The following is a 24,535-nucleotide window of genomic DNA, read 5'->3' on the forward strand; positions in this document are numbered from 1 at the left end:
CTCTGTGGTTGGCAAATAACTTGTGGTATAGACTTTTGAGTCATAAAGGTTTCTTAAGGAAGGATCCTGGCATCTTTCTTGAGGGCAAGTAGTTCAGTTAATTACCTTTATTTTCAGCATTTTAAGAGGTTTAGAGGGTAGCTGGAATTTCTAAGTTGTAAATTCTTTGGGGGCAGGGATTGTATTTCATTATTTCCATGTACAGCACAATGGAGCTCCGATCACTGAGTGAATTTGCTACTATAATGCCAATAAAGTAGTCTCGAGGCCACATCTTCAGCAACTATAAAATTTCATAGCTCCTTTGGCTTCATTGGAAGATCTAGCCCAGTGTGTACCCAAGATGAACAAAAATTGGCAAAACTTCTCTTCAAAAGTGAGCCCGATTTCTGATAATACACCACATTTGTGGAACACGTGGAGTAAAAAACCATGAACAAATCTCTCCTACAGTATTATATTTGACAGTGTTTTTTCTATTTTTAAAGTTGACCTGTAACTATCTTACAACTATTGTTAATGACAGAAGTTATTCAAACTACAGGTTTTTAATCTAATTTATTTAGCGCTGTTTGCTGTTAACTTGTATTTCCTCTGGACAACGAAAATATGCTGATCAGTTTTACTTCTGTTCATTGTCAGTTACTACTTAATTTTACCTTTAGTTTCTCCTGCCCTGTCATACTGCAGTGTTTGAGTTTCAAGCACTGTAGGGGATTATTGGTTTGTGTAAAACCTTGTCCTTTAAAGCCTAAATCTTGACCCAAATTTGTTCTAATGATGATTGTGTGTCCATGTGAAATACCCCCTTCTTTGAGAGAAGCCAAAGGCCATGCAGGCAATTTCTGCTGTTTATTTACAGCCCTGCTTCATTGGATTATCTGGCAGCAAACACTGTTACCAGCATAGATGAGACTGTATTTTATTTAAAGCAGAAGCAGTTTTGAGAGTGGTTTTGCTTCCAAGCATTGTAGTACTCTCAAATGGCTAGTATCCAAATAATATTTCTGAAGGCTGTCAAATAGAGCCGATGATGATTTCTTGGTTGCCATTGCTATAGGCTTTTCAGAAATCATATGACGGGTCATGTGATCTGACGAATCAAAGCTTCCACATTGTTGGGAGCTCACTTTAACTTTAGACAAATCTCTTGAGTTCTATAGCCCCCCCACCCAGAATGTTTAAATAAAAACAGACGAAACATGAATGAGGTTTTATAGATGACCTCAGTTCTTTGTTCCCATCTTCCTACTTATTTCTTCCTCTCCAGCTCTTGGCTGTCTCTCAGTCATGATATGGGAACAACTTATTTGAGAAACCATCTCACTTGTTACCACGTTCACAGTATTAACCAGTGTTCACTGCCCCTCCCAAAAAACAAACAACCCTGAAAAGAGAAATGTCAGATACTCCATGAAGTATTGATCTTATGTGGAGGGCACTTTGATACCACACTGATGGGCAGCAGTGTAAAACCCTAAGACAAATCAATAGTGACAGTTCCAGTGGGGTTGGGGTCTGAAGAATTGGTCGATACTAGGGATTAGTGCAAGGCCTTGACTTCAGACCTTTCTCTGCCTGTGGTGCTTTGCCAAAACATAGCAGCCTTAAGGGCACGATGTAAGTCACACTTAGTTTAGAAATTTTTGATTGATTGTTGTATGGTTGCTTGTCCTGTTTTCTTAAAATTACTGACAATGGTCGCACTAATGCGTTAAATTTTGTGTAAGTTGCCATGGTGATGTATGCTCTAAAACATTGGTGTCATTTGCAGCTGCTCTAAAATACTAAGTCTTAAGCAAATGAGAATAGAGACTTAAATGTAAAGGAGCACATACTCTGGGATATAACTGTTAAATTAGACCGTTCAATAAATGTTAATCAGCTACAAAAATTCACCTGCACTTCAGATGCTTCACTCTTGCCAGGGTGAAGTGTGATATTACAAGAAAAGTGTGACTTGTGAGAAAATGAAACACTGGGGAAATGAAAGTCTGAGTTTGTGCTTTGGTTTCTTACAATAAACTGTTTTGACGGGATTGTGACAGTCAAAGATCTCATTTATCCATCCCGGCTTTGCCTCTCCAATATAATCAATTTCATTTTTCTGCATTAGTTTTAAATATTTGCACTTTCAAGATGAGTTCTTGGGACTCTCAGAATTTAGGCAGTTTCTTGAATCAGTGTTTGTATATCTTTATAAGTGTGGAAATAATGCTTACCACGTGTGTGTGTGTATGTGTGTGTGTATATATATATATATATATATTAATTAGGAGAGAGCTGTTATGACTTCATGCTCTATCCCCAGCTTTGCTAAGTCATTACTGTGTACATCTGCATTTTTCACTTGAATTTTTGCTTTACTGCCATGAAAATGTTTCTGCAATCTTTTTTTTCCCTTCTGTTTTCTCATATGGTTCTCAATCACCAAGGTGATTGCAGCAGTGTTTTGCCTGGGGAGTGTTCCTCTTGGGATACCGGCCAGATTAAAGGATCATAAGTATTTTTACCTTTCACTTACTATGAAGTCTCCTTTTCCCTGTAAACTTCAACTTTTGACTGCAGTTGTCCATCTTTTGCTGGATTTGCAGTGATCTGCTAAAGCATAGAGATGATTCTGTTAGGGCTTGCTGTTTGTGGCTCCTCAGGTTCTTAACTGGCTCAGAGATTGAAAGGTCTATTTTAATGACCTAGTTTGTGCCCCAATATATGGTGGTCTTACACGGGGTGCCTAAAAGGCAAGATACATAAATATCATGACTTACAGGTGCTTCAGTTTAACTAGCCAGAACGTATGAGCAGCTGACTAGCATGCTTGGATCACTTAAAAAGAGGCTTTTATGGGACCAAAACAGAATTTAAAAATTGAAGCTGTGACCATTGTTGAATATGATATTTAAGAGAGTAGTGTGTTCGCCTTCTCTGGTAGGGCTAATCTATACTTGGAAGGAGTGGACCCAAAAAGAAAGTGCTTTAAATGAGCTCTGCGTACTCCTTTCTGAAAAGCACTTACCTGCATTTAATGTATAGCACCTTTGATCCCAAAATCTCAGAATTGCTTCACAGAAAACGAAGGGTATGTCTACACTGCTGCTGGGAGCATGCCTTACTCCCCAGGCAGGCAGACGTGCACTAGATCTGCTTGAGCTAGTGTGCTAAAAACAAGCAGACTGGTCATTGCAGCACAGGCTAGCTGCTCAAGTACGGACCCAGTGTGTCAGTCAGGCTTGAACTCAGACTGCTAGCCTGTGCTGCAGTGTTCACACCACTATCCTTCACGCAGTAGCTCAAGCGGCGCTAGCATGTGTCTGTCTGCAAGGACTGGGAGGCACCCTCTCAGCTGCAGTGTAGACCTACCCTGAGCCTCTAAATCCCTGTGAGGTTAAGTATTAACTCTATTTAACAGACTGGGATACCTTATGCTAATCACTTCTGTATAGCAGTATCAATGAGTCAGTAGTAGAGCTGGGAATAGAACACAGGAGTCCTGACTCTTTATCCTCTGTTCTAACTAGATATTCTTCTTTTGGTAACTTCCCAGGCGCTGTTTGGGGACTCCCACGCCTGTAGACTTCAAAAAATGAGTGGTGTTCATCATCATAAGTTAGTGATTATTCCGTTTTCTACTCTCAATTTCATTGTCTGAATTGTGCAGCTTGAAGGTGGCAATGGGAGGATCTGATCATTCTCTTTGAAAATACTCTGAAACCTAACATTTGGTGCTTTAGAAGCCAAACGTGCTTTGAGTTCGAGAACAGGGATGAACTCCTGCATGGTCTATTCCTCCGCACCTTTCATTCAAACACTGTCCCCTTTAATATGGTAACAAATGTGGCTTGGACAGGGTTCTTGGATATACAGATGTAATGGAAAGCTAAATAGATCAGTTTTTTCCATATTCCTCATTCATAGACAGTGCTATTCCACAGAGATTAGCAAGTTAATACCTACTGATCCCTTAATGTTTTCTATTTATAGGGTCTTTTGTTTCTTGTATTCTTAGTAGATGTTTTGGAATGAGGTGTTCTGCTCCCCCAAAACTTAAATTCAGATTTGCTATATTAGATCTGATTTAGTCTCTCATACTTAGATATTTTTCTTCAAAGGAACGTTATTGAACTCATATTAATCTAATAGGGCACCAGCTAGAGATTTACAGTAAGTGCTGTACAAATAGGCTGTAAAAATTCACATAAGGAACAAGTAATCTAAAACTACATTAGAGATTTATAAGTGAAATGGAAGACAGTTACAGAATGGTTTGTGCTTTGTCATCCTTCCCTTACCTAGTGCTGTTCAGTGCCACTTACCCCACAAGTTGTACACTCGGGGCTTGTCTAAACACATAGGGCTAGTCTACACTGGCAAGGCTGAAACGCTGCCACAGCAGCTCTTTAATATGGCTTGTGTAGTTGCAGCAGAGTGCTGGGAGAGAGCTCTCCCAGCGATCTAGAAAAACCACCTCCACGAGGGGCGTAGCTACCAGCGCTAGTGCACTGTCTACACTGGCGCTTTACAGCGCTGAAACTTGCTGTGCTCAGGGGTGTGTTTTTTTACACCCCTGAGTGAGAAAGTTGCAGCGCTGTAAAGTGCTAGGGTAGACAAGACCAAACGTTGTACTGCTTTAACTACACTGGTATAGTTCATGTGGTAGAGGAGTCGTCCTAGTATGGGAGTTGTCTGTCTCTCTTGTGGATGTCTGTAGTGAATGATGGCTTAGGTTGTAGACTAAATGAAACACCTTTGTGTTCACCACTACTCTCATTCTTAAACAGTGAGGGTATGTCTACACAACAAAGAAAAACCTTTGGTGCTAGACCCCTGTGAGGCGGGAGTGTCCCAGAGCTCAGGCTCCAGTCCAAGCCCAGAAGTCTACACAGCAATGAAACAGCTGCTGAGCCCCACGAGCCTGAGTCGGCTGGCCTGTGCCAGGGATTTTTCTTTGCTGTGTAGACATAACCTGTGAGGCTTAGTGATGGTCTGTATCCCTAGCTGGCAGCTTTCACTTTGAACGTGCTCCTGAGAGTCTTTCCTGTTCTAGCATTTTTGTTTTTAATGGACATTTATAATCAATTTTAAAAAAGCTATCAGCAAATGGACAAAATGAGATGCATTGATCAGTTTCTTTGCTTACTTCTCATGTACTAATTTGAGTGAGATATAACTGCCAGAAAGAATGGGATTTATTTGGTACTCTGAGTAATACAAGATGAAGTGGGGTTTCTTTTCAAATTCTCCTTGTGGCAAACATCGTCACCAGACTTTTCCTGACATGACCTCTGTTTGCTTCATAACAGAAGAATAAAAGCATACATGAGCACTAAAATATAATAACCCTGGTATTAATGGACCTCTAGCACTTTGTGAGACTTCAGGCCAGAAGCAAACTGAGTTGAGCTGCCAGAGGTTATTAATGGCAATTAAATATATTCCTGGGCTTGTTGTCTTTGTTTCACTCCCCCCTTTCATTAATAAATAAATAAATAAATAAATTAATGGAGATATCCTATCTCCTAGACCTGGAAGGGACCTTGAAAGGTCATCAAGTCCAGCCCCCTGCCTTCACTAGCAGGACCAAGTACTGATTTTGCCCCAGCTCCCTAGGTGGCCCCCTCAAGGATTGAACTCACAACCCTGGGTTTAGCAGGACAATGCTCAAACCACTGAGCTATCCCTCCCCCCTTCATTGTTAGATATGAGTTGTGAAAGAGGGACACTGACTCACAATTTCATGAGAATGAAATCTGTAACCACAAAGTAGGGAATTAGCTTGCGTTTTCAAAGATAACTTTTGCATTCCAAAGATTCCACGGGTTTGTTTGATATTGCCCCCTGACCTAAAAACCCCACACTTTATTTCCTTGATTAAAAAACACTGAATAAACCAGTGCGTGGAAGTTGGGAGGATGAAGGCTGGCAAAGGTTTTCTGAAACAAAATACTCTTCAATAAGCTCTTTGGCCAGGAACTGTATTTTTGTTATGTGTTTATAAAATGCCTAGGATAATGGAGTCCTACTCTATATGATTGGGGTTCCTAGGTGCAACTATAATCCAAATAATTCACTTGTAAGCATATTTATTCCTCAAATGTAAAAAGGCACACATTGGCCAAAATGAAAAGGTTGCAATTCTGTAAGTAAAACACAAGCACAATAATAGTCACTAGTTTACTAACTAGTTAGGCTTATGACTTTTGGACGTGCGCTTAGATTCTGATATACAGTAGAACCTCAGAGTTACGAACATGTTGGGAATGGAGGTTATTCGTAACTCTGAAATGTTCATGACTCTGAACAAAACATTATGGTGATTCTTTCCAAAGTTTACTCATGAACATTGACTTAATACAGCTTTGAAACTTTACTGTGAAGAAGAAAAATACTGCTTTCCCTTTATTTTTTAGTAGTTTACATTTAACACAGTAATGTACTATTTGCTTTAATTTTTTGGAGGGGGGGGGTCTCTGCTGTTGCCTGATTGCGTACTTCCAGTTCCAAATGAGGGGTGTGGTTGACTGGTCAGTTCATAGCTCTGATGTTTGTATCTCGGAGGTGCTACTGTGCTTCCAAATTTGTATGATTTTTCAGCACCTAATCTATTAAAGGTTCAACCAAGCCAATCCAAATGTGCAAAAACTCTCGTGATTGCTGATCTGGGAGGACAGAAGTGCAGGGGCTGTAAAAATAGCCAATGTTCTGTGCTCAGTTTCATAAACTTCTATGGTTTTGTCACTTTAATGCAGTAACCTATGGCACAACCACATTCACAAATATTAATTTGAGGTAGAAATCTGCTTTTTCAATTTTGAATGCTACAAACGAGGGAGGGAATTTGAGACTCAGGATTTTGTTCTTGTCAGTCATGTTTAGATTGAGCCCAGATACATAAAAGCCAATGTTTCTTTTCTGTTTAGGAACCTGTTATGAAGACACATGCAAGCCATTTAATCATTCAGTTATGATTTTCTTTATTGACAGCCTGGGGGATATTGACTTTCTCAGGGTGTTGTCAGGCTTAATTTAATGTCCATAAAGAGTTTTGAGATATTGCTAGAATGGTGTCTGTTTTCTTGGGCTGAGGAAGGAGGATCTGCATTATAGTCCTGCATTGAAAGCTAGCACTGGTGTTGCTTGCCAGGATATGGGAACTAGATACGCATGTGAAAGATTCAATGACACTTGTTCCAGCACACTGCTACATGAACATAAAATATTTAAGGCAAGGTACAATGTATTGCTTAAGAGTTCAGTTGTCCATTGTATAAGAGAAACTGTCAGCATCTCCTGTCAAGTGCATATTTATAAATATCAAACGTTTTTTAGTTTTAAACTCTTAAATTATGTTTTCTCTCCAGTCTGTCTGAATGGGATTGTTTTCTACATAGTCTGTCATATTGTGGATATTTGAAAGATATTTACAAAGCAATTATTATGATACTTAGAATGCAGTGTATGAAGGCAAACTTGCATCCTAGGACATTAAAACAGTGGGTGAGACAGGTCATAGTGTTCTTTAAATTCAACCTGGATACCCCTGTAGACAGAGGAAACCTCTGTAGAATGAATAACTTAATTATAGAGACCGAATGGTTAAGGTTACAGTTGAGATTTGTGCTTTAAAGCAGGGCCAATCCCTCTGTCTTGGGCATTTATGAATGAATTTGGTCTCCAAGTTTGGAATAATGATTAATAGGAAAATCGAATTTTCAATATAATATTACTAAGAAAATGTTAGGCTGGCAAAGGAAATATTAAAAAATTCTCCTTTTTAAAAAATTGGCTTGATTTTGCTTTTTTTTTGGGTTCCTCTAGCTCAGAGGTTCTCAAACTGGGGGTCGTGAGGTTATTACATGGGGGGTAGAGAGTTGTCAGTCTCTACTCAAAACCCCGCTTTGCCCCCAGCATTTATAATGGTGTTAAATTAAAAACACTTTTTAATATATTTATAAGGGGGGGTTGCACTCGGAGACTTGCTATGTGAAAGGGGTTACCAATACAAAACTTCGAGAACCACTGCTCTAGCTAAGCAATCAGTCACCACATGCTGCAAACTTCACTCTGACCTGTTCTTGAATTATACAACATTTAGACTTTTTAAATGTAGTAAAACTTTTTTCAACTTTTGCTTAATTCGAACTTGTTCATTATATCTCATTTTATCAGAATAAACTTATTACAGCGTTAGGTGACATTGTTTAGGGCCTCGATCTTGTCAAGGTCTTTCAGCAAAGGTAGGGAAGTGAAGACGCAATATTTTGATCTTTAAAGGGAAATGAAGCACGAGGGTTTTGTTTAAGTTGTAAAAGGCTAATAAACTTTTTTTGCTTCATAGTTCACCTTAAAGGGAAACTGTCTGTCAGTTTAAATAACATTATAAAAAAATATCAGTACTACTGATACTAACATTTTAGATTGAGTGAAAGAATTTTAAAGGATCTCCTTCATTAATTATGCTGTCTTCTGTTTTGCATTTGTGTGGACAACGAAGTCTCTTTCACTTCTGTTTTAATCTGCTTCATTTTAAAGTACTGCAAATTTGAGGTTCCAAACACAGCAGGAAGGGGAAGTTGCTACATAAAATCAAAGCTTTACGGTGGGCATTTTAAATAAAAACTAGGTTTTTATTAACTTTTGCTTTTACAAAAACTGAGTTTTAGATCAAATTTGAGTGCAACATCCCTTTTAAAACCCTTTTGAACATAGTTTCAAGCTCTAGAAATGGAACCCAAGTTCCAGCCTTAATTCATCATTCTGTCTTTGTCAAGATTGTTCCTCTTGTTACTTTTAATTTAATTGTATTTTGAAAGAATGAGAAATACTGATAGTAAAATAAATTACTAAATTACAAATGTACTGAAGCTTTCGTCTTGCATGATTTGCTTAAAAAGTATAGGGCAATTTCTTGAAATTAAGTCTTTTTTTCCTAAATGGCTTGTATATGTGGAAGGGAGACAGGAGTGAAAGTAACTGAGGACACTTACCGGTGTGTGTGGGGGGCGCGCGTGGCTCTGCGCCCCTGCCCACCCCGGAAGGGGCAGGGCTGGGGGTCAGCATCTGTCTGGGGATTGGTCCTGCTTTGAGCAGAGGGTTGGACTTGATGACCTCCTGAGGTCCCTTCCAACCCTGACATTCTATGATCTCCCAGCCAGCCCTTCCAGGCTGCCTGGCCCGCGCCTCCCGGGGCTCCCGTGTTGATTTAAAGGGCCCAGAGCTCCGGGCCCTTTTAAATCACGGGCCCCAGGACAGCTGCTCCCTTTGTCCCCTCCTCCCCCGCCCGTCAGTGGCCGGGGGTCAAAAAGGGCAGGGACGTTAAAGCGCGGCAGGGTCCTTTGCCGTGGCAGCGCTTTAACGTTGCTGCGGTCCCTCCAATGTGTGGGAGGGGGGCAGCAACATTAAAGTGCTGCCTTGGCAAAGGACCATCCTTAAAGCACTGCAGCGGCAGTGCTTTAATGTCCCTGCCCCTTTTGTCTCCCCTGTCGGCGGTACGGACCCTACCGGCAGGGCTGCCGCCGGGGGGAAGGGGCAACGACGTTAAAGCGCTGCTACCGCAAAGGACCCTGCAGCGCTTTAATGTCCCTTAAAGGATCCTTAAAGCACTGCCGCAGCAAAGGACCGTCCTGCGCTCTAACAGTGCTCCCCCCCCCCGCCGCGGCGGCCCTGCTGGTATGGACCCTACTGACAGGGGAGGCAAAAGGGGCAGGGATATTAAAGCTTTAATGTGGGCTGGGTATGGGCCGGTGCGGTTTCTTACCGGTACTCAGTACTGGCCTGTACTGGCTCACTTTCACCCCTGAAGGGAGATAGCATTCATTTTTCATTCCCCTCCAAACTTCTCACTGCACTACCCAATGGCTGCAAAACTGTGAGGGCTAGCTGAACTGACTAGAATCAGAAGTGATCAACTTCTGTTTTTCTCTCTTCTAACTTACAAATTTTGTAACACTTATTTTGTGAAGATGGTGAGCCAGCAGAACTGTTCCCAGATGGATCTATGCTTAGTAATCTTGTATCCTTCCAATGTAAATGGTGCTATACCTTTAACTATAGCTATGTGAACTGCCACCATAATGCTGCTGCTTTGGAATGTGAAGCCCCTAAATTAATATGCAGTTGCTACTTGCGCTAACTAGGATCACTCCATGGTTTGTTTTTCCACTATAAATGCCTTTTTCTTGCCTGGATCTGCTATTTTATTAAAGATAATACAGCCTCCCTACTTCACTATCTAGTGACTAACTCCCATGACTTGAAGCAAGAGCATCACTCTAGCATTCTAAAAAAAGGCCCGAGAACAGTCAGGATTATGCAGTAATTCCAGTATAAAGAGGAGAAATATTCAGTAATGGCAGCAGACCAATGGATTTCCATATCCAACATTTCTCAGATGTAACTTGCTGTAAGAAGTAAGTCACTAGGGAGAACTACGTATTAATACTAGATAATTCAGATATCTGTTTTTGACTAGATTCCTCTGACAGTTAATTTATTTGGAATTATAAATACCTTGGTGTGTGTGTGTGTGGCTTTTTTAGGGAAGGCTTTTTTCCTCCTTTGAAATCTTGGGTGGTAACTTGTAGATGCCTTTATAATAATAATTTTAATCAGAGTTAATCATCATGAATTGAAAGAATATCTGACTGAATAAAAGCCAATTTATAGAGTAAAATATCTGCTTCAACAGACTTCTTAAAATGAAGTGTGTGTGCAGGAAGGACATGGCAAGTACATGATCCTTCAGAAAGAAATAGTCCCCAAACACGTAGCTGTAATGTAACAACATTTGGTTGTTTGGAGTTTCTGAGATATACATATGAGTAAGCAGGTGCAACAGCTATCAAATAATATAAATGGCAAAGTTACAGCTCTCTGACTGTAAAATTCCCAAACTATCAAGGCAGTAGCCCAAATACTGCTGTCTAAAGGGTAGAAATCAGATGAAATTAACAAGTATCAAAGGGATAGCCGTGTTAGTCTGGATCTGTAAAAGCAGCAAAGAGTCCTGTGGCACCTTATAGTCTGTTAGTCTATAAGGTGCCACAGGACTCTTTGCTGCTTTTACTTGAAATTAACAGTTGCTCCAGATTTACCTCCTAAAAGTCTTGTCCCCTGGCACTTTGGTAGGAATAATGGGAATGTGAGCTGCATGTTTGGGGTGCTGAATGTATAAATACGCAAAGAAAGACTGGGTTATTGACTCCCTCTGGAGCTGGTGGCTTATTCAGCTTCATTGGGAAATCATTTAGGGGTGGAGGTACTGAGAAACAAATGTCTTAAGTTGCTCAATAGTGACCCCTTCTGCTGTGCAAGTAGTGGCATTGAAGGGCTCCAAAGGCAGTCCTATCTAGTTTTCAGCCAGAACAATTGTGGCTGTAACATAGATAGTTAAAGATGTATGATGGAGCATTTGAAAATGGGATCCTCAATGTGTAGGTGGTTCTGTTAAGAAAATATAACTAAGAGTAGCATACAATTATTTTTAATCAAGGAAACTAATATTGTGCTTTCTGTAGTGCCTGGCATCCTAAATTCTCTTGGCACATAATAAACAATTGTCCTAACTCCCCAGTGAGGCAGATAACTAGTATGATCTACAAATGGTGAAAGTAGAATCTGCTCCTACTGTTATATACACAACCTCCTAAAGCTTCTTTCCTGTTAAGATTTTAAAGAGTGGGTCCGGGCTGAATTGATTTATTCACAGGAAATTGAAAAGAGATTTGAAGAAACACTTCAGCATACTTTTGGCTGTAACATTTAGCATAATGGTTTTGATTGGCAAGTAGTTTCTTAAGAATTGAATGCTTATCAAAACAGTGGGTTATGAAAATTTGTGACAAATTGGAAATGAGCAAACAAAGACTAAGGTCAGGTCCTGCTAAAGTACATGCAATCTACAGGATGAAGAATGGATCATGTAACTGAGTATGAAAATAATAACTTTCTCTTCCCTCAGGCAAAGTACATCTCCCACTGTATCGATGAGATCAAACAAGAGCTCAAGCAGGATAACATTGCAGTGAAAGCAAATGCAGTTTGCAAACTTACATATGTAAGTACCTTGCTAGGTTATAATGTAACAATACCTTTTATTTTACTTGCTAACTTCTAACTGACTGTGTGAACTGTGCCTTCAGTTACTTTTCTTAGTTTTACTTATGTAATATGACTTAAGCATGATATTTTCTGAAAGTGGTTAAAAGGGTCACCAACTTAAAAAAAAATAAAAATCACTCCTCTTTGGAGAATACCTACTGGTGTTACAGTATTTTTAGTGCTACTTGAATCTGAAAGGCTAGACAAATTTTCTTCGTGTTTTGACAGCCCTTCGTACATAGAAGATTTTGCCATTTTTTTTTCTCTATAGTCAGTCAACGTCTCTTTGCATGGGCCTTTCAAGCAGCAGCAGGAAAGAGAAAAATTTTAAATACGTGATGTACGAGTAGGTTTAATATCTGAAATTACTCTTTTTGGACACTTGCTTAATTAAAAGGGACTTTTACTTGAAGCCTTTATATTCTAAGGGTGGGAGAAGATAAAATTAAATAGCCATGTGACTTTTCAGCTGTCCAGAACACACATTCTATAGTAATATTACTGTACATTTTCAACTTGTAACAGTTACCCTGTTCTTTAAAATTTCCTGGTTGTATTGGGTCTTGTATTTTGAAGTGTGTTTTTTTTTTTGGCTCCTTTTTTAACAGTTACAGATGCTGGGCTATGACATCAGTTGGGCTGCATTCAATATTATTGAAGTAATGAGTGCATCAAAGTTTACATTCAAAGTAAGTGGTCTGTATAATTGAGTATTCTAGCCAACACATCCATTATCAACTGTATCGTTCAATATAGATTGAAGTCGTCCTACCTTTGCTTCTAACAGTCAGACAGGACATAAAACATCAGCATTACTTTCTTCAACCAGACATGTGGGGTGTATCCTTGTTTTTTGATAGCCCTGGTCTCTATTCTTCTGTTTAGGTTGCTTAAGGCTGCTCATCAGTGGGTGTATTTTCTTTTATTCATTATATTTTTTTGGAATGTTTTTTTCATGAGTTAGTGTCTGAGGCTGGGAAAGGCCACAGTCTAGCCAAGGAGGGTGGACAAAGCTTCTAGGTTTCTAGTTGTTGTTAGAGTATTTCTCAAGAGCCAGGAAAGTAGGCCATCTCTCCAAAAGAGCACTACCATTCCAGCCAGAGTGAGGCAGAGGGTCTGAACCAAATCTACCATATTGCTGCTGCTGTTAGTCCACCAGGCAACTTTCTTTAAAGTAAATTCAGTGCTGGTGAATGGTACTGAATTGACAACCCGAGAGAATGAAGTCCTCACTCCACCTGACGCATTGGCAGCAGAAGTGCAGCATTTCCCAGTTCCCCCTCCCTGATGAGTCTGTGGTGTTCTCAGGGGGCCCATCAACAGTTGGGAGAGTGGAGTTCAGTCTCCTTGGCTCCTTGAAGCCTTGGCCTCTTTAATGAGATGGACAAAGGAGACAATGCCAGTTGGAGTGGTGGTTTTAAAACCCTTGTGAGGTAGCTAAATTAGACCCATTTTACAGATGGGGAAGTTCAGAGGTGAAGTGACTGGCCTAAGTGCACACAAGCAATTTGTACAAGGACTGATCATATAGAACCAATAGTGAGTTGTTGCCTGCTCTAACCATTAGATGACATATTCTCAGTATATAATTATGCAGTATGCTAATTCTGCTGAAGGAGTATCCAGTCCAATCTTTTGAGGAGTATCCAATCTTTTGAAGATGCTGTGGAAAATCAACACTTGTGAATGACTCATTTCCTTCTGTTTTTCTTAACTGTGCAGAGAATTGGTTACCTAGCTGCCTCTCAGTGCTTTCATGAAGGGACTGATGTAATTATGCTGACTACCAATCAGATTAGAAAGGTAAGGTATTAGCTTCAATAGGAAGGAATTCAGACTGTTGTAAGGTGTTTATTCCATCTTCCCACTTGGCGTCTCAAAGCTGTATAAAATCTCTGTGTCATATGGAATGTAGGTATGTGAGCAGAGTTGTCATCATTTGGCTCACATTCCAGCCTGATACCTGAGTTTGTCAGAGATTGATCCGAAAATTGACAACCATTGTCAGATTGTTTCCCCCTGGTGCATGGCCCAACTGTCTGGGCTTGTTCAGAGTGCAAAGTGAACATGAAGACCCTAACTTTTCTTGACGCTCCCAATATCACACATGCCAACGCAAGAGGCTGATGGGTGGGGAAAGTGCTGCAGTATCTGAAAGGAACTGAGTGATTAATTACCTAGTTAGAAATGAGATTGCTTTTTGGATCCATGAAAGGCTGCTTCATCCAGCACTGACAGACCCTTGACCTTCTCCCACATAATTATACAGAAAACAGGTGAACAGCAGCTGTTTACATTAAGGCTGTTTATTCTTGTACTAACATGCTCAAATGTGTTCTTTTGGTTTGGCATGGCATTCATTTTGTTACTTGTATTCCTTTCACAATTAATGGATCTGCATTTTTCCTGATCAGCTACTGCAAATAGATAAGAAATCTTAAAACAAATGTTAATTTAGTTTGTCTTTAAAATAAACAGCCTTTTAATTTGAGGACCCTAAATACTTGGACAACTCTTCCATCAGATACTAGTCTGTGCTTAGCTTTGTTATAAATGGCTCACCATGGTTCTTGCTTGCTCCAGAGAAAATCAGCAGAATGGGATCGTGTTCAGTCTCTAACCTAAAGAACCAGTGTTCTTCCTTTTAATTATATTTTAAACTATGTTCAGGTCTGACAGATAAGTCCTTTATTTTATAACTATATGTTCAGCCCTTTGTTATGAAGACTCTGCTATACTGGTATTCTCTAAATCACATTTTGTTACAAGTCTCTTCCATTCTTTTATGGATGTTTTTGTACTAAAATCACCTTTGTTAAGGCTCTTCTATGCTCCATTGACCTAGCAACTATGTATTTAGAAGAGGGGACCATAACCTCTCCCAAAGCATTAAAACCAAAACGAACTGTAGAGCTTTCACTTTCATTTATTCCAAAGTGTGATTTTAATAATATTGTCAGCCTAATCTTTTCCCTTCACCCGCTGTGGGGTACTGAAATGAAGTGTAAATTGCACACTGCCCCAAAGTCTGAACGACATGTCTGGAACTCCCAATCCATCATTGGAATGGGAATCTTAAATATGAAGCTTGCAAGTTCATATGGAAAACATGCATTTTTATTCATGTTTTTGTGCACCAATTGCCATATTTTTTAAGGACTGATCTTTTCCATAACTGCTTTGTTTTTAAAATCCTTGTCAAAATAAATTCAGATACAAGTATAATGCAAATCTGAAACAGTCCTCTCAAATTGGAAATATCTAAGAGTATACAATATTTTATAAAAACAAAATAAAGAGAAAATTGACAAAATATGTATTCTGCAGTTTAGCTGGTATACTGTCTTTAGTGGAAAGATAAACTGTAGTTAATGGGGACTTAAACTACACTTATTCTAGTTTAGCTGTATAGGAAGGTTAAGCCAGGACACTATATCAAACAGTGGACCCCCACTGAAGTCAGAGACAAAACTCCCACTGATTTGTATAGGGTTAAGATTTCAGTCAAGATTTTTAATGACCCTAAACACTCGGAAAAATTTCCATGTTTTCCAGAAGCATATGCAGCTTCTGAAATGCCATGTGTGTTGTGCTCCCAATATTCTGTAGTTTAGTTATGTAAATTATTATATGTATTAAACTAGTGCCTAACCATCTCAGAGGATGAGTACGCCTCTACCCCGATATAACGGTGTCCTCGAGAGCCAAAAAATCTTGCCGCATTATAGGTGAAACTTGCTTTGATCCGCCGGAGTGCGCAGCCACCCCCTCCCCAGAGCACTGCTTTACCGTGTTATATTTGAATTCGTGTTATATCGGGTCACGTTATATCGGGGTAGAGGTGTACTAAAGAAGTGACAGTCTTCTCAAAAAATCAGATAAGTAAATCCTCTCAAACCAGTATATCAGAGCAGATATTCTGTAGAAAGGAAGCTCTGTTCTGTCTCTGTTAAACAGGGCAGTTTTATTCATCTATATTTGAGATGTTTATCTTTTACCCTGAGTTTTCTTTGTTAAAAATCAGAAGTTTTTAACCCTGTCTTTACTTTTTTAGGATCTGAGTAGCCCTAACCAGTATGATACTGGAGTAGCACTGACTGGTTTGTCCTGTTTTGTTACTCCAGATCTTGCCAGAGACTTGGCAAATGACATCATGACTCTGGTGAGTTGATAAAAAGTGAGCAAACCTTTTTTCCATATGATTGTGTCTAGAATATATTTAGACTATTAGAAGCATACTCTTCCTTGTAAAATTTACGAGTGCTATGCCTGAAAACTCGGTAATTGGTTGTTAGCAGTTCTTGTGTCTCGGGAGCTTCACAGCTCCTGACTTGTGTAATCTCTTTCACAGTTCATGTCTCAAAGTTAGCAAACAAATTGTGCACCCAGAGTTCATTTTAGAAACTTGTCACAGTGGGACCACAGACTGCCAAAAACAAGTAGGTGATGTGCTTTTAAAGTGAGATCATGCACTGACATTATTACTACGTTGGGTCAGGTAGTATAGTCCTCCTTGTTACTCCTACCACTTCACCATGCTCAGCTTGGCTCTTGAAGGGAGAGAGCAGCTTTGAGGACTTGAGTAACTCAGCCAGAGTGGGTGGGTGAGGTTCTATGGCCTTCAGTGTGCAGGTGAGACTAGATGATTAAGGTCAGAAGGGACCATCATTAAAGTATCAGTATATTAGAGGTGATATTTCTGGTATAAGATCTGTTCTTTGTCCTCTTTCCACTTTTACGATGAGTACTCCTTTCAAGTGTTATTACCACATGCTTCAGATGGGTCAGCAGCACTAGTGACCCAACCCCTTCATATGGGGTATGGTAATGGAGATAAGCATTAATACATCCAATGTGATTGCTACTCCAAAGGTGAAGGTGCTATTTAATGGTGAGGGAGGAGCAGTTTGGTTAAACAAGCTTTTTGATACGTTTGAGACACTGCTTCTTTCCCCTATCCTCTGTCACTGTATTAGCTTGATTGCGTCTTATCACATCGGCCCATGTTGGCTGTACTTGAGGCTGGACACGTTTCTGCCTTGAAGATCGCTGTTTGATGCTACTTGTTAGATTGAATAATAGGCGTGGTTGAGTGCAGCGACTTTAAGAACAAGGTGACTGGCAACCTCTCTTTATCCTAGGCCAGTAGGGAGCAGGTGCTCTACAACACATTCAGAGTGGGAGTCTTGTGGTTGATCCTTGAACCCTGGTCTTTTGTAAATCACACATCCTTGGCCAGCCCAAAGGGACTGCTTTGACTGTTTTGACTTGCATGACTGACAGTATTTTGCTTTTTATCTTAAAACGCTGAGTGCACTAAAAGAGCAGCTGCCTGGAAAGACTGCCCAACAGAATCAATTTTTATAGGTATTGCTGTGGAGGCGTTGACTAAAAATGATATATTGAAAGAAACCTCTTGGGAATGTGAGCATGTTAAGAGTCTGACTGTGGTTGTTTCACTAACAGATGTCTCACACAAAGCCTTATATCAGGAAGAAGGCAGTGTTAATCATGTACAAAGTGTTTTTGAAGTACCCTGAGTCCCTCCGTCCTGCATTCCCTCGCCTTAAAGAGAAACTGGAAGATCCAGACCCTGGTTAGTGAATTTTAATAAACTACTTTTATTGCAGAACGGGACCTCAGTGAAGACATGAATTTTTAGTGGTGGTTGATTCATGGGAGGCAAAGGAAGTTAACCGGTTACATATTATAAATTATTGCTGTACCTATGGGCAGGCACCTGAACACTTGAAGGGATGTGATCAGATTAAAAACATTTTGTGTTTAAAAAAATAAAAAGGCCATTACTTGTTACTAGGCTGAATTAATGGATTAAATCTTAATGACATAAAACCATTCTTACGTTTTGTAGTTCACATAGCTTGGCTACTGAAAATACAGTAGTCAACTTCAGTGTTTTTTGCTTCTCATGCTCTAGTCCAGGGGTGAGCAAACTACGGCCCGTGAGCTGTTTTAGTAAAAGTCATGGACAGGCACTGGCAGTAAACAAAAATTCATGGCCTGTGACCTGTCCATGAATTGTACTATATCCCTGACTAAATCTTGGGAATGCTGTTGGGGGGGTGCGCGTGTGTACGTGCGTACCGCGGCCAATGAGGACTTCCAGGGCAGTGCCTGGGGGTGGAGGCAGCACGTGGAGGGAGGGACATGTTGCTACTTCCAGGGAGCGCCCCCCCCCCCAGGTAAGCGCTGCCCAGAGTCCTCACCCCCTCCTGTGCCCCAGCCTTGAGCCTCCTCCCACACCCAAACTCCTCCTGCTGCTGCTAGGGGAGGGGGCCGCAGTGGCCCAAGACTGCCCCAGCAGCGGCCGATGCGATTGGCCTGGGGCTGCCTGAGCTGCTCGGGCAGCCCCCGAGCCAGCCACACCAGCCTCTGCAGAAGTCACGGAATCCGTGACCTACGTGACAAACTCGCAGCCTTAGTCATACCTAGTGCAACGAGGAATCTGCAGCATGGAGAACTTTATTTATGTCCACCAACTGTAAGAATTATTGTTCACATTTCTGTAGCCAAACAGTCTTCCCAGAATTTATTTAGGATGCTTATTTATCTCCACCGGATGGAAATGCTGTATCTTCATTTTGAGTGTTCCATCTGAGACTCAAGCCTATGACTTTCAGCTGATTTGTGTTTAAAGTGAGAGAATGTAAATAGATTCGCTGGCCTGATTTGATTAGGGTAAGGTAAGACCCACCCTCCAGTGATGTGTGCAAGAAAGAATCAATTTCATGTTAAAAGGTAACCTGCAAAAGGGGGAGGGGGGTTGTGCTTTTGCTCCTTTTGGGGTTCTATGATGGATAAACCATGAAAGGCTCTTCAAAACATTGCTTGCCTGTGTTAGGAAACCAGGTTCTGTCTAGACTGCAAAGTCTATGATCAAAAACCAAGCCTGTGGGAGTTGGAACAAATGAAAAGGGATTTTTAGTCACTGTTTACCATTCTGTGTCACGTATAACATCTATTTAACTTAAATGCCTAATGAACACTTTGAAGAAAGGAGGCTTTTCGTCAAATCTTTAAGGTGTGAGGATTAATGGTGAATATCTTCTGTACCTCCACACCCCCTGAACAAATCCTCCAACAGAAACAGGGAAGACCAGAGTTAACATTAGTGGTACTTCTAAAGGTAGAAAACATATACAGAGGGGGAAGAAGAACGTTTGTGCCCTTTTACATTATAAAGCAACCAAAAAAGGCACAAGCCCAGTTTCTTAAAATCATTTGCAGGTTCCATTTAAAATACTTGGAATATAATTTCTTCCATGGAGTAACGTTGCAAATGAGGATAAGCAATACTTCCAGCTCCGCACTAGTCTAATCTGTAGCTGCTCTTGTTCTGTTTGTTTTGAGTATGAAAATCAAGCTACAATTGAATTGTTGATTGGACCCCTTTTCTTCCACTTCTGTTTCCCAGGTGTCCAGTCTGCGGCAGTAAATGTTATTTGTGAGCTGGCCAGACGCAATCCCAAGAACTACCTTTCCCTTGCTCCGCTCTTTTTTAAATTGATGACGTCTTCAACCAATAATTGGGTCCTCATTAAAATTATAAAGTTGGCAAGTATTCCACTTCTTCTATGTTAGCTCTTTTCCAGGGCTGGCGTGCTCATTAACAGCACCTTGGGTGTGAAAATAAAGCTGTTGCTTAGAGGGATAATTACTAGTAAATCCAAATGACAAGGAAGAGAAACAGACATCTGTTATAATGGAACATAACAACCAAAAGGAGACAAAATATCTCCTTTTAATTTTGTTTTGTTGTGTTGTGACACATAAATGACGATAGTACTGTTTTACCCTGGCGAAAGCTAGCTATTAAAAGAATTTCCCTTCCTCCCTTTCTTTTCAAATAGTTTGGTGCTCTTACTCCATTAGAACCTAGGCTGGGAAAGAAATTGATTGAGCCACTTACCAATCTCATACATAGGTAAGTCTGAAAATATACTTGTTTCACCTCCTTAATTCTTCAGCATTGTTTAGGCGGACTCCATTCATGCTAGCACAGGTTTATTGCATCTGGAAATTTTTGGCTCCAGGCATCAAAAGTTAAAATTATGTCACTGGAGCAGCCCTAGTATAAAATATCCTTTTAAAACGTCTTGTGAATGTGTGACTGGCAATTGGAAGAGACGTAAGAAAGGCCATCTAGTCAAGTCCCCTGTGCTGAGCCTAGAAAGATGTGTAAGTATGGACAAATTGGAGAAAATCCAGAGGAGAGCAACAAAAATGATTAAAGGTCTAGAAAACATGACCTCAGAGGAAAGATTGGAAAAAATTGGGTTTGTTTCTTTTGGAGAAGAGAAGACTGAGGGGGCATGATAAATCTTCAAGTATGTAAAAGGTTGGGATGAAGAGGAGGGTGAATAAACTGTTCTCTGTATCCACTGAGGACAGGACAAGAACTAATGGGCTTAAATTACAGCATGGGAGATTTTAGGTTAGACATTAGGAATACTTTGTAAATGTGAGGGAAATTAAGCACTGGAACAAATGGCCTAGGGAGGCTGTGGAATCCTCATCAGTAGAGGTTTTTAAGAACACGTTAGAAGAACACCAGTCAGGGATGGTTTAGATAATACGTAGTCCTGCTTCAGTTCAGGGGACTGAACCAGATGACGTATTAAGGTCCTTTCCAGTCCTGCCCTTCTATGATTGGGAACCCCTGTTTTAGAGGGGGAGGAGGGGATCTTTTCTGTTAAGGCTCGCAGTAGTCATGATAGGATTGATTGTTTATGTTGAGGAGACAGGAGGTGAGCTGTGAGTGAGCAAGTTCTCAATCAAACATGTACAGTATCATCGACAGTATAATAGTGGAGGGAGCGGTGCCCGAACAAACCACTTTTTCTCCGTCCATTTAATATTCTTTGAGACTGCTCTGTGGTGGAAGCTTAATTTTGTATTTAACGAGACAGTTAAATGTTAAAGGCCCATGGATTATAAAAAATATTACTTAAAGTTAACAGTATAGCCAGTACTAGGGACTGGTCAGATGGCTCGAAAAATTGTGCACAGACCTAGATTTCACCCTACTGGGGCTGGGAAGCGCAGCCTGCACCTGTTATGTCTACAGTGGATGCTGAGTCCCAGAGAGATTCTTTCCTGGGAGATGCAGGAGGGAAGTCAGGTCACCTTGCTGCCACCAGCCTCCCTCAGGGATTCTGCAGAATGAGCTTTAGTTTTCTGAGAGCTCCATAGAAGTCCCAGGCGACAGGGATGCTCTGAAATGGTCCATTGCTTGGTCAGTATTGCCTGCTTTTTGAATTGTGATGGCCACCCAAAAAGGAGGCTGCAATTGCTTTGTGCTGTCAGTGTCTCCATCAATAGACTTTGTCACCGTGGGTTCTGTGTCCATCTGTGTGCACCATGCTTTTATTTGATCTCCCAGATTTCATAGATATTGTGGAATGCATTTGCATCAAATTCCTCTTGCAGCCATTTACTAAGGATACCTCTATTCTACAGGGTTCAGTTGAGCCCTAGGGTAAACAGCAAACATGTTTGGAGTGTCCAGAATAGCATTTACAAAAAGTTAAATTGAATTAATTGGCAGTCAGTTAACTCAAGTTAAGTCTCAAGAGCAGTCAGACCCGAAGTGTTGAAACTCTGGGGCTAGTTCACCTGCAATCGTTGTCTTAAGTGTAGTTAGTAACTTCGAATTAAAGCATTACCTCAGTTTCCACTGTTCATGCTGCTAGAAGAGAAGCCCATTTGTTACTAGTTATAGACTAAGGAACGAAAAGTGTCTGCTGTAACCCATCTCTCTCTCGAACAGCCAGCGGGCTTGCATCCAAATACCTAAAGAGGGTTCAGTTCATTGCAGGACTGGCAAAAATACAAATTTAGTACTACTTCAAGAAAAGCAGCGAGATGGACAGTATGTATATCTACACCCCCTCTCCTTCCCTCCTCCTCCTCCTCCTGCAATAGTTATACATTTAATTATTTGTGAGGACTTTAACCTGAAGTCTGGTTGGTTTCCATCGTATTAGTCATGATGTTCCTGGTCCAGTGTCATCTAACACATAAGGCAAGAAACCTGCCACCAACTGCTAACAGCATAGACAATACAAAAATCTTATCTGGGACCCGGGTGTACTGGGTTTTTAGATCCTATGTGCTGAGCCTGGGTGTACTGGGTTTTTAGATCCTCTGTGCTGAGTCATCTTTATAGTGTCATTTGTGACTGCGACATCAGGAATTAACTTGGTAGTTCATTACCTCAGTGGACCATCCCTCTGGGTTCTACTCCTACCATTATCACGCTCACTGACTCTGGCAAGTCATTTCACCTCTGAGCCTCAGTTTCCACCCTGTGTAAATGAGGACACCAGCTATGTAAAGTGCTTTTGAGACCCTCTGTTGGAGATAGCATGCTGCGTGCAAAGTACTGAGAGCAGGCAAAAGTTTTGGGCACAGACCCAAGTAGAGATACATTTTGGGAAAATGACTTGTAAAGAAGCAGATTTTTCTCTAGTAGAGGTGAATAATGGACACAATCCAGTAAACTTCTGAAAGGATCAGTTGCTTGAGCAGCATTTAATGGTCTTGGAGGAGAGAGAATTCAGGGCTTTCTACCAGCCCTGTGTTTCACATGCATTAGTGGTCTTAATTTGACCCTACCCTTATATTCGTTCAGTTCTTAGCCAAGTTTGGGGCAGTGATCTGTACTTGATGCTGAGATCTTGAGTTTTTAGTTTCCCCATACCACTTAAAATGGTGCTATTGCTTGCTTGTTTCCCAGAATAAAAATGGTGTAAAGTAGAACCTTGTGGATTTCTCAGGTGTCAGGAATATGGATTGAGAAACTAGTTGTTTACCACTCCACCCCCATAAATTTAACTGGATTCAATGAAGACTGGGTATTGATTGTTTTGAAGAATAAGAATTATTTCATCTAGTTCAAAAATATATGGAGGAGGGAGGAAAAGGTTGGTAATTTTCTGTGTAATAAAAGGTGTTTTTGAGAACTCTTCATAATGTGATATTTTTTCTTTATCTGAAATACTTGATTTGTTTCTTCCCTGTAGCACCTCAGCCATGTCTCTTCTGTATGAATGTGTGAACACAGTGATAGCAGGTGAGAACTGAAACTCATAACCTAAAAAAGAGCATGTTTAACTTTGGCAGCAGTTAAATAACATCAGCTATAAAATCCCTTTTTACCTACAGGTTCAATTAACTTCATATAACCACATTAAATCGCTTAGTGAACTTGCCTCACTATGTAATTGAAACTGAAATCCTCTGCTGTCAATATATAGGGGATAAACTAACAAAATATAAATCAAACTTGCTAAAAGTAAAAGCAAACCAAACTTAGCTAGCAATAATAAAATAATATAAAAACACTTTTAAATAATGCACAACTTAAACCCACAAAACCCAGCAAATACAGTATTAAGCTATGTACCTGTATGAAGCACTCTCCCACAGCTGCATGCTCACAGACCCTCAAACTAAGCCAACAGTTCTCTTGATGCATGAGCCAGAATAGAATCCAGCACCCTCTCCCAGAAACGTTGGCTCTGCAGGGTTAGTGGGAGTAAAGAGAAATAACTCTCAAGTGACTACAGTCCACAGATATGCCTGAATACTCATAGGGAACCGACTGGCTGAGTAAGAAGGAGCTTTCTCCCTGCCTTTTAATGCCCATTCTGTTGCCATGGACATGGATGCACTTTGACAGGCTGTGTGATGGCTCTGAGTTGTTTGCCATGGAGTCATACACTGCCAAAGCTGCACAAATGCCCACTGGAGTCAACAGTAAAGCCTGCCTTGCCCTCTGAGGCTCTTGCTAACTTGATTGGGTTTAATGTAATTACTCTGAGTAGGATTCACCGCTATCTCATCTTTTCAGGGAACTACAGACAAAAATCCAGCGGTACAGTCACTGGTGACCTTTTAATTAGTGTCTGGGTTGCTAGATGGAAACCGTAAAAGGGAGACTAAGGTTACCCTGGCAAGAGCAAGGCATCGTGAAAACAGTGCTCTTTGGGAGGCTTTGTAAAAGCTCCCCCATATGCCTCCCTTTGCTCTGCAATATCATGCTAGTCTATTCTTGGGGCCTTGCTTGAACAGATGTCACAGCTGTGTTGACATTGTACCATGGCTGACAGAAAGCACTAGGGCGAGACCACCAAACACATCTTCACATGAGGGCTAAGCCAGATACTGTGTATTAAGTTTTATCTTGTTTATACTTTGTTGTGCTGAACGCATGTAACTTTAGTGCTTGTGTGTTTCAGTTTTGATCTCTTTATCCTCTGGGATGCCCAATCACAGTGCCAGCATCCAGGTACAGCACTTCTCTTAATGTTCGTATTTTGCCACGTCATACCTATTTATTCTGAAAACTGGGGGAAAGAAATACTTCAGATATTTGAAGTAGGAGCCTGCTGATCGGACAGCCTTGCTTATTGTC

The 24,535-nt window shown here is 40.6% G+C and overlaps 1 protein-coding gene across 1 annotated transcript in view; it reads left to right on the forward strand.

The window, feature by feature from the left end:
- The window catches only part of AP3D1 (adaptor related protein complex 3 subunit delta 1), a 71,115-nt gene that overhangs the window by 17,623 nt on the left and 28,957 nt on the right, over nucleotides 1–24,535 (forward strand). Inside the window, exons 2-10 of the mRNA XM_026654880.2 lie at nucleotides 11,957–12,052; nucleotides 12,705–12,785; nucleotides 13,819–13,899; nucleotides 16,151–16,258; nucleotides 17,563–17,692; nucleotides 19,532–19,671; nucleotides 19,968–20,041; nucleotides 23,142–23,191; nucleotides 24,360–24,409. Coding sequence (XP_026510665.1) covers nucleotides 11,957–12,052; nucleotides 12,705–12,785; nucleotides 13,819–13,899; nucleotides 16,151–16,258; nucleotides 17,563–17,692; nucleotides 19,532–19,671; nucleotides 19,968–20,041; nucleotides 23,142–23,191; nucleotides 24,360–24,409 — 810 coding nt within the window. The remainder of the gene's footprint in view (nucleotides 1–11,956; nucleotides 12,053–12,704; nucleotides 12,786–13,818; nucleotides 13,900–16,150; nucleotides 16,259–17,562; nucleotides 17,693–19,531; nucleotides 19,672–19,967; nucleotides 20,042–23,141; nucleotides 23,192–24,359; nucleotides 24,410–24,535) is intronic.

This window comes from Terrapene carolina, unplaced genomic scaffold (genome assembly GCF_002925995.2).
Source record: "Terrapene carolina triunguis isolate 2854851 unplaced genomic scaffold, T_m_triunguis-2.0 Scaffold194, whole genome shotgun sequence".
Lineage (NCBI taxonomy): Eukaryota > Metazoa > Chordata > Testudines > Emydidae > Terrapene > Terrapene triunguis.